Here is a 16,051-nt window from a genome sequence, read left to right on the forward strand (position 1 = left end):
TTGTCCTTTACGAGGAAGAAAATTAATCTGAAAATGAGGACCAGAGGCAGGGAGATATGCAGGAGACGACGTCCCTCCGGTAGCCCCTGGCACACGTGACAGTCCTGTCACACCATGTTGGCGCGTGTTCGCTTGACTTACCCGAGCAGGCAAAGGGGTGAAAGCCACGCTCCCCCATGCCAAGCTCCTGTGGCTCCTGGCTCTGCCCAGCGCGCCGGGTGTGGGCCCAAGACACTTACGCATTCGGGGAGGATGCAAAACCTCGTGCAAAGTGTACGTGATTACAGCCGCGCTCCGGTTTGCGGAGCTCACGGACACCTTCGGGAGCAGCGGTTGAGCAAGTGCTTGTGTTCACTACGTATTCTGTGCGCTACAACTGCGGGGTGTTTGGGACCTGTTTTTCCTGATTGAGGTACCTTGTCACGGGGGCAGGGACCCGTCCCTGCTGCCAGCAGTCGCTACAAATGCAATTAAATAGTAACATATAGCAATGTGTAATTCTTAAGGCAGTAACCTCCTCAAAAAAGAAAATCTTGTTCCCTGTCCTCCTAGATGCTACCAACAAGGAACATGGATTCTGGCTTTCTACTTGCAATGAAACTTTGCAATTTGCTTTAGTTTGGGGAGTTGTAAGGTGACCTACAAAGCCAGTGGGATTTGGGGAATGGAGGCACAGAGGGGTGCAGCCCCAGCCCCTGCGTGATCCTGCGGCCCGTGGTGGCCTTCCCAGGGCCAAGGGTCAGCCTCCTCCCGACTTTTGTGGGGGGGGTCACACACTGGCAGAGCTGCCCAGTCCAAACCCCAGCCCTGTGACAAGCGTCCCAGGGCTGCTGCGATGATAAAACCGGGCAAAAGACGCCTGAGGTGCCGCCAGAGCCCCTTTCCCTGCCGAGGGCTTCGCTCGTCCCCGCTGACACTCGCGAACGCGGCGGGGGAAAGGGGGGGACGCGGGCCCCGCACGAAGCACCATCAAAGCGGAGGCTCCCGCGGCCTGCGCGCCGCTCCCCACGGCCTGTGCGCTGCGGCTCCCGGGGGAGGCGGAGGCGGGGGGGGAACCCGCCGCCCCCCCGGGCGGCCCCCGCGGCCTGGCCCGGCCCTCACCACTCGCAGCCCCCCTGCCAGGCGCCTCCGCAGCACACGCCAGGAAAGGCGCTATCTAACGGGGGTGAGGGGGGCGGGCCGGGAGGCGGCGGGGGCCGCCGGGGCCGGGCGGGGGGTGCCCGGGGGAGCCCGCCACCCCGCCGCGCCTCGCCGCCGCTCGCCCCGCTCCTATTGACTTCCCATTGTGGAGCTTTGCAACAAAGGGTAGGATCCAAACCGTGCCCCGTTTCGTCCAATCAGCGCGCAGAGCTCCCGCCCGCCGTCGATTGGCTCCTTCTCGGCTCACTGTAGCCAATCGGACGCCTACTTTAACAACCAATCAGCGGTCGGGCGTGCGACCAATCAGCGCCGAGGAACCGGAGCACGGCCTTTGTGTGTCGTGACGCCACGGCGCCGGCGGAGGTCCCGGCGAATGGTACGGCGCGCTGCTTCCAGGCATTGTGAGATCATCGCGCCGTGTACCGCCCCCAGTGTAAAAGGCGGGTCCCCGCGGCGGGGAGGGCGCAGTGAGCGGGTGGTTGGCTGCGGAGTGGGTAGTGGCGGCAGCAGCGCAGGCTTCGGTGCGCAGTGCTACCGGCACCGGTGCTTTCTTCTTCTCCGAGCGGTGAGTGCCGGGCGGCGGGGGCGTGCCGTGCTGGGCGGCGGTGCGTGGCGGCTGTTGTCGGCCTTCGTTCGTCCTGGAGCCTGGTGGGCAGGCCGGGCCTTGCCTACGTGCCCTGAGTCACGGCCAGTTCCTACCCCCCCCACCCCCCCCACTTCTCCGGGGCGGCCCAGGAAGAAGAAGGAGGCGGCGTGACTCAGTCCGCTTCCCTCGGGGAGGGGAGCGGCCGGGCCGCGACGCGAAGCGGGGGTGGAGGGGAACCGTGACTCCTCCTCCCCCTCCCGGGGGAGGCCTCTGGCCGCTTGCCCGCCTCAGCGGCGGGGGAGGGGGCAGCTCGCCGACATCTGCCGCTTTCGGGGCTTGGACGTGGAAGGCGGGGGGGGGAGGATGACACGCGATGCCGCCGGGCCTGTGGGGTCGTGCTGCCGCGGGAGCTGGGCCCCGTGTCACGCGTGGTTGTGTCCGTAGGGAAGTGAAGAGAAATGGCCCGTACAAAGCAGACCGCCCGCAAGTCCACCGGGGGGAAGGCTCCGCGCAAGCAGCTGGCGACCAAGGCGGCCCGGAAAAGCGCCCCCTCTACCGGCGGCGTCAAGAAGCCTCATCGCTACAGGTAAGGCCGCCGGCCCTGCCCGGCCCGGCGCTGCCGCAGCCCCCGCCCTGGCTCACCCACTCCCTCCTTCCCGCTCCACGCAGGCCGGGCACCGTCGCCCTCCGTGAGATCCGTCGCTACCAGAAGTCCACGGAGCTGCTGATCCGCAAGCTGCCCTTCCAGCGGCTGGTCAGGGAAATCGCCCAGGATTTCAAAACAGACTTGAGGTTCCAGAGTGCGGCCATTGGTGCGCTGCAGGTATTGCTGCTGGCCTGCTGGGCCTTGGTGTGTGTGGCTCTGACGTTGCTTCGCTGGGGGTTTCTAACAGCATTTCTTCTTGTGCTCTTGAAACAGGAGGCCAGCGAAGCATATCTGGTGGGTCTGTTTGAAGATACAAACCTGTGCGCCATCCATGCCAAGAGAGTCACCATCATGCCCAAAGATATCCAGTTGGCTCGCAGGATACGGGGAGAGCGAGCTTAAGTGAAGGCTGTTTTTATGGTGTTTTGTAGTAAATTCTGTAAAATACTTTGGTTTTAATTTGTGACTTTTTTTGTAAGAAATTGTTTATAATATGTTGCATTTGTACTTAAGTCATTCCATCTTTCACTCAGGATGAATGCTAAAAGTGACTGTTCACATAAACCTCAGTGATGTGAGCCTTGTTGCTCAGGAGTGACAAGTTGCTAATATGCAGAAGGGGATGGGTGATCTTTCTTGCTTCTCATGCATGTTTCTGTATGTTAATGACTTGTTGGGTAGCTAAACTTGTAAGGTACTAGAATTGATATAAATGTGTACAGGGTCCTTTTGCAATAAAACTGGTTATGACTTGATCCAAGTGTTTAACAATTGGGGCTGTTAGTCTGACCATACATCACTGTGATCAAATGTGGACTTTTTTCAGAGGGTGAAAACTACAAGTCTTAACCACAGTGTAACTTACAGTTTCCTAAAAACGTAAACCTGGCAGCTATAGAATACACTATGTGCATTTATAATAGCTATTTTATATATTGTAGTGTCAACATTTTTAAATTAAATGTTTTACATTCACATGTGAGGAGTGTTTGTCATTTGGTTTGTATGAGCTGGCAGAAGCTTCATCCTCCTGTCAGGCCGGACTGCTGCTGTGGCAACTTATTTTTGTCAACAGGATTGAGAAACTTGGAGGTTTTCTACAGCTGGAGTTGTGGTTTCTGGCCAGTGAAGGCAGAGTGGAGCCCAACTGCCAGACCCCAGACTGGGAAACTGTCTTTTGGGTTTGTTGTTTTTTGGTTTTTTTAGTAAAGCTGAGCTTACCAGTGTCAGCTGCTCTGGCACAACTCTAGAACTAAACTTTTTTTTTTAAAGTAGATAGAGGGGAAGCTCATTTTTGTGGCGTGATGGGTCTGTGCAAAGCAAAACTGCCAGCTTGTTCCTCAAGCCATGTCTCAGGGCTGAGGGGTGGAGTGTGTGTGGCTCTGGTCCCCCCCAGTTTCTCTGCAATCCAAGTTGCAGTTAACAGCAGTACAGGATGGGTTGCAAGCAAAAAAGCTAATTATACAGCTGGAGAGTGTACAGCCTGCGAAGCAAACCGGAATGGATTCTCATTTCCCATCTAAGCTCTTCTGATGAAACAGGATTATACACAAACCTTCACTCAGAAAAGCTCTTTGGGCTCTGCAGAGACAGGTCTGGTTTTCCCAGCAGTGCTTCTGGGAACAGCCCTAGGTTGTCAGGTTCTGCTAGAGGAAAGCTGCTCTGACTACATCTGAAACAGGTAATTAACATGTAAATTAAGTTGTGAGGCCAGCTCTCCTCAGCTCCTAACAGGCTGCACTAGTAAGGCTGGAGTTGGCACAGAAGAGTAGCACAGGGAAGTGGTTCAGCCAGCTTATCTGGATTTATTTCAATGCAATCCAAAGTGCTGTGGCCGAAGTGGCATTTCAGTAAGACCAGTGATGGTTTACACCAGAGAGCAGGAGGTGAGTCAACACTGCCCTGCTGCACCATTGTTCAGAGAGTGAGTGCATTTACAGCACTTCCACAAAAGCCTGAAAGCTTGAAACCCACTGCAGCTCCCAGGAGCCGTGGTCTGCATCGTTCTGGAGCCAGGGCTGTCCCTTGTCACACAAACCACTCTGTGTGCTTAAATCCTGCAGCTGGAGAAACAGGCACTCCTCACCCTGTGCTCTTAGCAGCTTCCTACAGCCCCCCCGGTTAATACCACGATCACATCTGCTCCAGAGCTGCTAAAAACATGCTCTAAATCTGATTAAATTAGATTTTACATAAGTGTTTTGCTCACTGCTAAACCTGTAAGGAAAAAGAATTCCTTGCATCTAAATTGTAAACATAGTTGCTCTAAAGGTCTAAAGCATGATCTCAAACTTTGGAGATCTTGGGTAGATCACCTGGGCCAGTCTGTCCTCTGGGGCAGGGCCTGTTGAGGGGACATCTGGCAGGGATGTCCCCATGAGAAGCTGAAGGGCCCTTGGTGACCCAGGAGCTGTGTAATTTCAGAAGCACCACACAGGTTAAAAATAAGAATTCCAAGTGATGAGATTTATGAATGCTTGGGTTTGGTGCTCAACTGCAGTAGCAGCCTGGGCTCCTGCAGGAAAAGTATGTTTTAAAATAACATCCCTCAAAAACAACATTTCCTCCAAGTGCTTAGTGGAAACAATGAACCATCTGGGTATGCCTAGAAGCTGTTTCTTAAAATAAACTAATTCTCTTGCAGTTCTTTAAAAAAAAAAAATAATAAAGCACAAAGCACACAACATAAACCCAAACCCACCAGAAAGTATCTGTTCACCTCAGTAACCTCAAGCAAGGGGTGGACCAGAATTGTAATTGTTGGTATTCCACAATCTCACTCTGATATCTGAAGACACAGACCCTTCCCTTACCAATTCTCCTGATGATTTCCTCGCATTCTTGCTCAGAACTCGCTGCAAACACCAGACAGTCAAACGCGCTCCCATCAGGGCTCTCGGGGGAAGCGCTAAAAATGGAAACGCGTACATCAGCCGGCAGAGCGAGCGGCTCCGAACGCCCAGCCCTGGCTTGTAACCACACCAGAGACCCCGCGGCTGCTCTGGATGTTGCTTATTTATTTTCTAAGACCCGTATCCCTCGATACCCCCCTCCCAGGGCCCACGGGCAGCACTTACGCCACGCAGAAGGCAAATATGTGGCTGCGGTCCAGGCAGCGTCCCACGCAGGAGATAGTGGGGTAGGGGTGGCGGCACAGGAGCTGTGCAGGGGACAGGAGGGAGGTGGCACCAGGGGCTGCAGTCAGTCCCTGTTGTCCCAGTTCTTGGTTTAAAATGGCACCACGACCCCCCCAAGTTGGGGTCCCCATGCTGTGAGAACTGCAGCCTCAGGAGTCACCAGGACCTTGGACGTTGCTCATTTACCTTGGAAGAAGTCTTCTCCCGTACAAGGACTTCTGCTTCCCTCACATCACATAAAACCTCCTGAAGGGGGGATGGAGGGCCAAGAAGCCCCTGAGCTCCTTTTTTAATAAGACTTACAAGAGCAAGATTATTCAAAGCAGAGGCGATAAAGCACAGTCAAGCACAGCTTTTTAAAGGAGTTCCCTGTGCTGCCCTTTTTTCCTACCACCCAGTGCCACTGCACATAAATCTTTTCCTAAACAAACCACCCCAAAGGCTCAAGCAACAGCAACCTGAGCCCTAAAGCACCACTGGAACCAGGCTCAGCATCCCCACAGTTTTCCAGGTGCTTTCCTGCAAGTGTTTGTATTATTTTCCTCAATGCACTTTCCCACCCTGGCTGCAGAGCTTCTTCTAATGAGAAAAAAAACCCCACAGGGCTGCAGGGTGTCAAATACTCAGCCAGGCAAAGCAAACCTGGAGCTGGCATGTAAAAACTATCCCTGGGCAAAGGCCATATTTCCCTGTTTTCTTATCAAAACCTTCCTGGGATGCCCTCAGCCCCATCACTCACCTGTGCTGCCAGGTGCCTCTCCAGCACAGCAGGGATGGCCTGCTCCAGCACCTCTTTGCCACCATACTGAAACACAGCAGAAAGGAAGGAATAACCCACTGGCATGCAAAAAGAAACCCAAGAGAGAAAATTTATCCCCAGGCACGTCTCTGTCCCATCGCCTCACCTTCCCAACGCGGGTCTGGCCCAGGTACTGCAGGTTGTAGAGCAGCCTGGGAAGAAGAGGGCTCAGGGACAGCAGAGCAAGGACCCCATGCATCCTCCTGCTGCTCTTTGCAGAGGAAGATGCCCACAGCCCCCACAACCCCCAGGCCACAGGGACAGATTTGGCCCCACAGGCTGGAGCAGAGACTGGGGCAGTGTGGGCACAGGGCTGCCCCAACCCTGGGACCCCAGCCTGGGGCCTCCCCACAGCCCTACCTGCCCCCCTGCAGCCTCCGTGTCTGCCCCTCACACCGGGGGCTGCACTGGAGCTGGAATTGGGGCTCCTTCTCCTTCAGGACCTTCAGGTAGGGCAGCAGCGGCTCATATACCCTCCCGTCGTGCCACCACCACCGCAGCAGGCGGAGGCTGAGCGGTTGTCCCTTCAGCTTCTGCAGCACTGCCCCAGCCTGGAGAAAGGGTTGGGAAGCAGAGGGGAAGATGGGGGCAAGAGAGCGGAAGATGGGGGGGACACACCAACCCTCTGTGCCCACCCACCTGCCCATTGTAGGCATTTCTCAGCGAGCAGCCATTGATCTCATCGAGGATGTCACCAGCCAGCACCACCTCATCCACCTCCGCCTGGCTCTCAGGGAGCACCTCGGTGACAAAGACCCGGCCATCCACATATCTGGGGGTGCAGCAGAGCTCTGGCTCAGCCCCAGGGACCCAGCCCAGCTCCCCAAGCTCTTTCATACCATCAGTGATATTCCACTGATACAGGGAGGCAGGGAAAAGTCCCCCATGGACAGCAGATACCAGCAAGCCTGAGTTGATGGAGAAAAAAGCAACCGAGACAGTCCCAATGTTCTCAAAAAGATCTTTGTCTCCCCTTTTTAGGGAGGTTTGGCTGCCATGGTGTCCAGATCCCACTAGAGAGCAGAAAGGAGGATCCTACCTGAGCACCATTCCTAGCACTCGGCATGGGACCGTCTCGTAAGTGATGCACACCTGGAAGAGAGTGGCTGGTGACAGTGGCCCTGCCAATGGCTGTGGGACACTCAAAGAATGTGACCAGAACAGAGGGGTAAGGTGGGGACTCCTCCCCCTGGGTTATTTCTGGCACTGATGCCAAACCAGGGCTTTGGGAGACAGGCAGAGGCTGGTCCCTGGTGCCCCAGCCTGAGCTGGGACCATCAGTGGCTGCTCAGCCCTGTCCTCTCCTGGGATTCAGCTGTGCCCAGACCCTGGAGAGACAAACCTGCCAGACAGGTGGGATGGCAAAGCAGCAGGTGAACCCTGAACTGGGTGATGAGCCCTCCTCCCTCACCCCCCGACACAGCCAGGGGAGCCGTGCTGCCCCTGCCCAGAGCCACTGCCATTTGCAGCAGCACTTACTGTCACATCACATTAGCCAGGGACCCAAAACGCAGCCAGTTCAGCCGGGAGCACTTACTGCTAGAAATGCCCAAAAGCCAGCGGGATCCCAGCTTCCGCAGCAGTGCCGCAGTTCGGCACGCCGTAACCGGCCCCAAAGCCGCCTTGAGCTTTTTTGGGGGATTCTTTTGGGTTAAAAAGGCAGAGGGATGCTCTTCATTTTTAAAAGACATCAAGGCATCCTTTACTGTTCTTCATAAAGGCATCAGTATTTCACCAAGCAAAGCCAAGAGCGAAACCAGACACATAATCCATGTCAGCCCAGGGAAATGGGGATTTTTTTTGTTTTGTGAGAAATCACGGAGGGGAGCATCAGAAAACTGCATTTACATCAGGATTTTCAGCCTGGGTACTACTCTTGCTTGGCTTTAATCCCAGGAATGCTGGGATCTGCTCCTGGTGACAGTGCAGGCACTCAGCAGGATCCGACCTCAGTAGCAGAAGTGGCTCCGCTCATGCTGGTGACCCCGAGCCAATCCACCCCGTCCACAGCTGGGCAGAGTTACACGGCAATCCCTCCCCACCAAATCATTCCTTATCTTCCTCATTTCATTTTTCAGCAAAAGCCAAGTGGCCAAAGGATAGGGAGAGATGAGCTCTTACCGGCAGCAGCCAGCTTTCGTCCAAGAAACTGCAATTCTGCAAACAAAGGAGTGTCAGCACCATCAGTCCCAGTGAGAAAGGGGCTGGAGGCCCGCACTGGCAGCCATGTGCCAGCCACCACCCCCGTGATTTGTCACCGTACCTGCAGGTCCAGAGAGAAATCCATCTCTGTCACCACCAGCAACAGTGAGAGGAAAGGCTCTGCAGAGGGATGGGGACAGAGAGGCAGTGTCACCACCAGGTTCCCAGCAACCACAGCCTCACGGGGACATGGCAGAGGTCCGAATGAAGGTATTTTTGGTGCAACTAATGAGCCCTAGGGAGGGAGGCCCTGAGAGCATCCCAGTCCAGGTTTGTCCTGGGCTCTCACTGCCACCATGGGGAGAGAAGCACTGCAGTTCAACACCCCATTTCCCTAAATTCAGACAAAGGCACACAGCAAACAATGCTAATGAGCACCTTTCTCTCCCTTTCTCCCCTTAAATGCAAAGCAAAGGTGCCCAGGCTCCCCTGCACAAAGCCTTGCAATTGCACTGACTCAAATCTGCTCATGTACCAGCAGCACAGGTGATTTATATAAGCCATCCGGCACAGGTTTAACAAGGGGTTATTTATCATAATCAGAAGATTAAAGGCTTTCACCTGGCCTGGCTCTCACAAGGAGCACAGCTGTGGATGGAGTGGTGCAGTCTGTCAGGGTAATGCAGTCATTTACTGCACCCAAACCCTCCCTGTGACCCCTGGTGTTGGTTGGGAGGCTGGGCTCAGCTGCCAAGGGCTCCCCTTGAGCCTGGACTGCTGGGTCCACTTAAACCAGCATCCTTGGTACAAAGAAACATCATGGAAGACATTTCAGAAGCAATTTTCCTATCCCGTTACACAAAAACCAACCTTAGATGGACTCAAACAGTGTTTAAATATTTACACCTCTTTTTCCATCACTGCAGCAGCATATTTAGATTTTTTTACCACTAAGCTTAGCTTAAAAAAAAAATCACAGCAGACAATCCCCCCCGACCCGCAGCAGCAGCACAGTGCAATAACACCTGCGACAGCCACCCCGGGGCAGGTTACATCCCACCTTGGAGTGCCACTTTCTTACCCAGGAGGTCTTCATTGCCAAGGATGGAGGTCACCGGATCATAAAACTGAAACACAGACAAACACCATAATTATGCTACCATTTCATTGCCCATTGCCCACTGGTAGCATCTCCCCCGCCGTGTGCCGCACCTCCAGGAGCCGGGGTGCCTGTGCCAGCTGCTGCACGGCCGCCGCCAGCACCTTCCCTTGCAGGGCCAAGCGCAGAAAGTACCGCCCGCGGCCCTGCGCCGTCTGGACCTTCTCACACCTGCCGGCTTTCTGGATGCTGATGGAGAGAGGGGTCGGCCTGTTTGTGGAGAGGAGAAGCAGCTCAGGGCTGAAACCTTGGTGGCATGGGGGAGCATCTTCTCCACACCCACAATCTTCACGATGAGCACATCACAACGGATGCCACCATGGCTCAGTTTTTCATCCCCAGCCTGGCTTACAGCCCCTCACCTGCTACTGTCCTCTGTGGGAAGCTGCTCCAGCCAGTGCCAGTAATCCCGTCTCCTGAAGCCCCAGGATGGTTCTGTGGGAGAAAGGGAGCACAAACCCCCTCGTCACAGGCTCTGGGACACTGCCACCCCCTGCCTGGCAATTAAGAGCCACTCACGTCGGAGCCCCTTGCGCAGGATGCTCTCCAGCAGCTGGCAGAGGGATGTGAGGTGTGGCGAGGCATCCGTGCAGGGCCCCCCACCCTCCCGCAGCCGCAGCACCCCACCTGCGGTGGGAGGGATGCATCAGCATCCATGGGTGCCCCCACTGGTGGGAGGACACCCATGGGAACAGCTCTGTGCACAGCCCCAGGGTGGGTCTCAGGCGCTGCGGGAGGTGCCCGACACCCCGGCAGGATTGGACCCACCGCGGCTGCACCGGGCACAAACTCTGGGAAACTGCCTCGAAGTCCAGAGCAGGTGCAGCAGCACTGGTGCAAACACCCGGTCACGCCGGCCCCTGGCCCGTGGAGCCCCAGCCCGCCCCCCGGCCCCGTCGGTCCGGCCAAACCGGTGCAGCGGGGTGCTGGGTCTCCAGGCGAGGGCTGCGGGAGGAAGCGCGTACCGGCCCGGGGGGGGACACGCTCACCTTTAAGGGCGCTCAGCAGCGGCTCCTTCCGGGCCATGGGCTCGTCTCGCCGGCCTGGGGGGTCCCACGGCGGCGGCTGCGTCGGACGGGAACGGGAACGGGAACGGGAACCGGGAACGTGAACCGACCCCGCCCCGGGAGCGGAGCAGCCCGGCCGCCCCGCGGGAGGAGCCCTCTGGCTCACACCCACCCGCCTCTGCCGCGGGCACGGACCGACCGCTATCGCCATATGGCCACAAACATATGTATATATACACCCCTCCACATGGCAGATCGGCATATACATACATATGTGTGTGTGTACTTGTACAGCTGTAATAGCACAGACAGGCACTGGCATATATAGGTGTAATGCAGATATTTGCACGTATCTGTAAAATACATGCATTGACATATATATTGGCATAAAATGCACATATAGCAGAGACACTGGTGCATATATATATATAAATATATCTCCATATATAAGGACAACGCAGGTATGGGGATACGGATATAGGTATATGTATAAAAAGTATCAGGTCCTGGCCCCGCCATAGGTACACACAGGACTATGTATAAGGCGGGACTCTCACGCTGCCTATAGGGCTGCACGCGCACCAACAGCGCACCCGAGGCCGCGACCGGGAGCGCGCACGGCGCGTGGAAGGGGCTGCGTCACGGGGCAGGGACACCCAGCGCCGCCGGGGTCCCTTTGACGCACGGGTTCGAACCCGGCCGCCGGGGCAACGGGGTAACGGGGTAACGGGGCAGTGCGGGCCCGGCGGCGGAGCGGAGCGGAGCGGAGCAGCCATGGCGGAGGCGGCGGAGCTCGGGTCGGCCCGGCTACTGGCGGCCGCCCGCCGGGAGCACGAAGCGGCTTTCGGGGAAGCGCCGGTGCTGGCGGCGTGGGCCCCCGGCAGGGTTAACCTCATCGGCGAGCACACCGACTACAACTGCGGCTTCGTGCTGCCCATGGTAAGGGCCGTGCTCCGCCGTCCCGGGATCCCTCGCTGGTCACCCTTCCGGGTCCCTCCTGCAATCTCCGGGGGTTCCCGGCTGCCATCTCCCTCTGCATGTTCCTTCGGGATCCCCCCGCTGCGCCCGGGACCACCGGAGTGGGACCCGGAGCATCGGGGCAGCACCCCACAGTCTGGCTCCTAAATCACTGTAGGGAGGAAGTGATTCCCCCTCCCCGACTCCCTCTTGGAGGGCTGAAGCTGCTTTTCTGCAGCTCTGTCAAATAATTTTCCATGCCTGGAGAGCGATGTTTCGGTGGCAGAGGTGGTTCGAAGCAGCTGGGGCTTCCTGCCCTCCTTTGGCTCTGTAGGAAAGCCCCCACTCAGTCCTAAATCAAATCCTACAGCTTATTATTTTGAGGGAGAGGAGCGTGGGAGCAGGTCAGCTGAATTTCCCTGCAGACATGATAACTTTCTAAGGCCTTTCACAGCAGCTTCCCACTCCTCAGGAGCCCAGCAGCCATCACCCCAGCACTGAGCTGGGGTGGCCGGTCACAACATTTCTGTGCTAAGACTGACTGTGTGTGACATTAAATAGCCAGAAAGCTTAACGCTGTGACAAGCTAGGGGGAGTAGTGGCTCTGTGTGGACATAGGTAAGGGTAACACGTATTGGGTGCTGCCAGCTGTGGGTTGAAGCAGCCACGGCTGTCCCCTGCCACCAGCAGGGATGTGCCACAGGGTCTGAGCCCACTTCTTACCCCCCCAGGCCCTGCAGCTGGGGACGGTGCTGGTGGGATCCCGCACGAAGGACAGGACCATCTCCATCATCACCACCTCGGCGGACGCGGATGAGCCCCGCAGGGTGCAGTTCCCGGCTCCCAGCCAAAGCAGCCCCCTGAGCCCGGGGCAGCCGCGCTGGGCCAACTATGTCAAGGGCGTCATCCAGCACTACAAGGGTAAAGCTCAGTCTGCTGGGGGGTTAGAGCCCCCCTCACACGGGGATGGTGCTCAGTGCTTGGCGTTCCGTGTGCTCCAGGGGCTCTTCCAGTACCGATGCAATCCTGCAGCTGCTGCCGGAGCCAGGCTCCAGCTTTCAGCTCCACAGACCCCTGTGGGTTTTTTTGGTGGGGTGCGGTGGGTCATTCTGTGTTTTAAAATGGGTTATCACAAGGGGCTCTGCTCTCTTGGGAGCTGGTTACCCGTGAGCTGTGGGACACAGCAGCCCCCAGCCATGCAATGGCTCATGTTCCCCCCCTCCACCCTTTTGTTCCTGCAGGTGGTCCCATGCCGGGATTCAGCGCTGTGATAGCCAGTGACATCCCCCTGGGTGGGGGCCTCTCCAGCTCGGCCGCTCTGGAGGTGGCCACTTATACCTTCCTCCAGCAGCTCTGTCCCGGTAAAGGCAGTAGCCGGTCCTGGCCCCCGGCAGCTCCATTCCTGGGTGGGTCTCCCCCTGCTCGAGGGCAAGGGGCCAAGGTCCCAGAGCTAACCTGCATCTCTCTGCTCTGGCACAGATGACGGTGATTTGGTAGCCAAGGCACTGCTGTGCCAGAAAGCGGAGCACACGTTTGCCGACATGCCCTGTGGGATCATGGACCAGTTCATATCCGTGATGGGCAAGGAAGGCCACGCGCTGCTTATTGACTGCAGGTCAGGGCCAAGTGCTGAGCCTGCTGAGCTCTGTCCATCTCCCCGGGCAAGCGGGGACAGCTGTTCCTGTGGCCAGGAAATAAATGCAGGAATGCAGGAAGGGGTTAAGCCCTGAACCCAGCCCAAAATCTCATCGCAGAGCTGGGACTCCCCGCATTTTAATTCCAGTGTCTTGACTCCTCCTGCATACTTTCTGCTATTTGCCTGGGCTGTCTTTCCCACAAAGTTATTAGGGTCCATTATGGAGCTAATAATGGGGAGTGGAATGCTCAAACAAAATGCTAAACCACATGGACTTTGCCTCTGCAGAGGCAGGAGCTGCTTGCCACGTGGCCTCCGGGATGGCCGGAGGCCGGGGCGGGCAGAGGGGTTGGGCACACAAGCCCACGCTGCACTCTTGCTGCAGGTCCATGGAGACCGTCCTTGTCCCACTGACCGATGCCAGCTTGGCCGTTCTCATCACCAACTCCAATGTGCGGCACACACTGACGGGCAGCGAGTACCCCACGCGCCGGCGGCAGTGCGAGGAGGCAGCGGCGGCGCTCGGCAAGGAGAGCCTGCGAGATGCCACCATGGCTGAGCTGGAAGGTGGGGACCGTGGCTCAGGTTGCTCCTTGGGGTAGCAGGAGCTCAGTGCCCCATGGCATGGGCTGAGACTGCAGGGCAGCCCCTGGGGTGGATGGGTGGATGCATGCACAGGGACAGGAGAATGCCACAAGTGGGGATAAAGGGTTGCAGGATGCAGCCATGCTTGAGCAGCTTTGCTGCAAGGATGGGTGTATCTGTGCAGCGGCCAAGAGCCGGCTGGGCGAGGAGGTGTACCGACGGGCCAGGCACGTCATCAGCGAGATAGCGCGGACAGAGCAGGCAGCGCAAGCACTGAAGAACAGGGACTACAAGACATTTGGGAAGCTGATGGTGGAGAGTCACAACTCCCTCAGGTGAGGATGAACCACCCCTGGGCAGGGCTGGCTGCAGTTTGCTACAGCAATGGGTGCACTGAGATGTGTCTTTTAGTCATTTGTGGTGCAGGGGCTGTGGCCTGGGTGCAGGATAGGTCTGACCATGGGTCTCCTCTCTCCAGGGATGACTATGAAGTGAGCTGCCCGGAGCTGGATGAGCTGGTAGCAGCAGCACTGGAGGTCAAGGGGGTTTATGGCAGCAGGATGACCGGGGGAGGCTTTGGAGGCTGCACGGTGACATTGCTGAAGGCTGAGGCTGCAGAGGAGGCCCAGCGCCACATCCAGGTACATGGCAAAAAAGTACTTGGAGATTAACTTCAAGATCCCAAGGAAACACTCAGGGGCATGGCCTGGGGATGCTCTTGAAGCTGCTCTCCTGAGGAACTTGGGGTTGGTGTAGCCCATCCAGCACCACGCAGGGAGAGCCCCAAGTCTGTTGCAGGCAGTTCAGCACCATGCTGGTCACAGAGCACTGCCCAAGGACTTTACTACGTTTAGAAAGTGAGCAAAAAGGTGCCAGGTCAGCTTCAGGAATTCTAAATCTGTCTAGGCAACAGTAATCCAGGCTGAGCTTAGGCAATGCCGAGCTCAGCACCAGCAGTTACAGCTCAGGTAAGATCTTCATGTCGTCATCAATATTCTCTAAATCAGCAGCTCAGCCTGCATCGATAGCTGAAAACAACAGAAAATGGGGTGTCAGGAGACAGGGGCAGTGAAAGAGGCAGAACCTCATGGGCCAGGACAGCACGCTGTCCCCAAAAACACCTCAAGAAGCAGCTGGGCCAGACGCACAGCTGGGCTGACCAGCAGGACTTTTCTCCCCCCAGCTCTGGCAGGTCTTGCCTGCACCAGGCCAAAAGCATCCCCCAGCACCAGCACTCACCGCTCTTCTTGTCTCCTAGGAGAAATACAGCCGCACAGCCACCTTCTACCTCACCAAACCCTCCGAAGGGGCGAAGGTGCTGCCCCTGTAGAGGAGCGACCTCCCTCCGAGAGACGGCTGCCTTCCTCGCCTCACAAGGGAATCAATTTACTGCATCGTTCGCCTAATAAACACTGAGCAGTTGCACAGTCATTCTGTGCCCACCTGAGCCAAGCTCTGATGCCAAAGTCACTGAGGAGCTTTCCTCAGAGGAGACTGGTTTAACTCCAGTTTGCACTGGTGTAATGAGCCGTTACCAGGGATGCGGGGTCCAGTAGTACCTCTGGAGCTGCAGGCACAGGAGGGGATGGTGGTGGAGGAGCAGCAGACAGAAGCCTGCTTGGGTATCTGCTTCTGGCACATGTCCTTCATCTGCTGCAGATGAAGGGTATTTGGGGGATTTTTTTATTTCTTAAAAAAAACAAGAAAGAGACAGGCTGTAGAGAAAACATTTATTGAGTGCAATAAGAAGCCATCTGATCAAAGACCTGCTGTTGGAGCAGGCTGCTGGATCCACCTTGGAAAGGCTGAAACACCACCAGCCCTGATGAGCAGACGGAAGTTAAGAAGTGACGCTGTTGTAGTGCAAGACAGGGTTAGGTGTGCAGCCTCTTGCGTTTGGGGATGGTGCGATGCCCTGGAGAGCCACAGCTGACGGGCTGTAGTCTTCGCTCAGATAACAGCATAGTCTTTGGTTAAAAAGCGTGGAAGTGTGCCTGCCTTTTGAGGCTGTATTCAGTGTTTTACCCTGGACCACAAAGCACAGGGAAAGGTATCCCAGAGTCCTTGTGCAGCGGGAGATATGTCAGCTGGAGAGGAAACCCCAGCCACAAAGGTGAGAGGGCAACGGGGAGGCAGGCTAGCGCCCCTGGTGCTTGCTCAGGAAAAATAAGCGCTTCCTGAAGGCACAGTAAAACCACAGGATCGATGAAATAGTTCTTGACCCAACTTCAAAACTGATCTAGCTCCATCTGCAGTT

General features: G+C 56.6%; 3 protein-coding genes across 4 annotated transcripts; 2 read left to right on the forward strand and 1 right to left on the reverse strand.

Annotated features, from left to right (window-relative positions):
• Positions 1-1,548: 1,548 nt before the first annotated feature.
• H3-3B (H3.3 histone B) lies at positions 1,549-3,349 on the forward strand. The gene is made up of 4 exons (XM_065852332.2): positions 1,549-1,705; positions 2,171-2,312; positions 2,396-2,549; positions 2,646-3,349. Exons 2-4 carry the CDS (start codon positions 2,185-2,187, stop codon positions 2,772-2,774), a joined length of 411 nt encoding a protein of 136 aa, XP_065708404.1. The 5' UTR covers positions 1,549-1,705; positions 2,171-2,184; the 3' UTR covers positions 2,775-3,349.
• Positions 3,350-4,152: 803 nt separating this feature from the next.
• LOC136109569 (uncharacterized) lies at positions 4,153-10,716 on the reverse strand. 2 transcript variants are annotated; one of them, XM_071816328.1, is made up of 16 exons: positions 10,599-10,716; positions 10,129-10,236; positions 9,972-10,044; positions 9,663-9,798; positions 9,532-9,577; positions 8,572-8,630; positions 8,430-8,465; positions 7,348-7,400; positions 6,948-7,080; positions 6,669-6,859; positions 6,415-6,460; positions 6,249-6,314; positions 5,696-5,755; positions 5,450-5,532; positions 5,186-5,280; positions 4,153-4,435 (listed from the first exon to the last, which is right to left on the reverse strand). In XM_071816328.1, the coding sequence occupies exons 1-16, from the start codon at positions 10,633-10,635 to the stop codon at positions 4,401-4,403; spliced, it is 1,257 nt and encodes a 418-aa protein (XP_071672429.1). In that variant the 5' UTR covers positions 10,636-10,716; the 3' UTR covers positions 4,153-4,400. The 2 variants fall into 2 exon arrangements, with proteins under 2 accessions (XP_071672429.1, XP_065708426.1); XM_065852354.2 differs by having other exon boundaries at positions 9,663-9,819.
• A 497-nt stretch (positions 10,717-11,213) lies between these two features.
• On the forward strand, positions 11,214-15,241 carry GALK1 (galactokinase 1). Its single transcript, XM_065852355.2, has 8 exons — positions 11,214-11,555; positions 12,305-12,494; positions 12,815-12,934; positions 13,053-13,188; positions 13,595-13,776; positions 13,979-14,129; positions 14,273-14,435; positions 15,053-15,241. The coding sequence occupies exons 1-8, from the start codon at positions 11,391-11,393 to the stop codon at positions 15,122-15,124; spliced, it is 1,179 nt and encodes a 392-aa protein (XP_065708427.1). The 5' UTR covers positions 11,214-11,390; the 3' UTR covers positions 15,125-15,241.
• The last annotated feature ends 810 nt before the right edge of the window (positions 15,242-16,051 follow it).

This window comes from Patagioenas fasciata, chromosome 18 (genome assembly GCF_037038585.1).
Source record: "Patagioenas fasciata isolate bPatFas1 chromosome 18, bPatFas1.hap1, whole genome shotgun sequence".
NCBI classification, from domain to species: Eukaryota; Metazoa; Chordata; class Aves; order Columbiformes; family Columbidae; genus Patagioenas; species Patagioenas fasciata.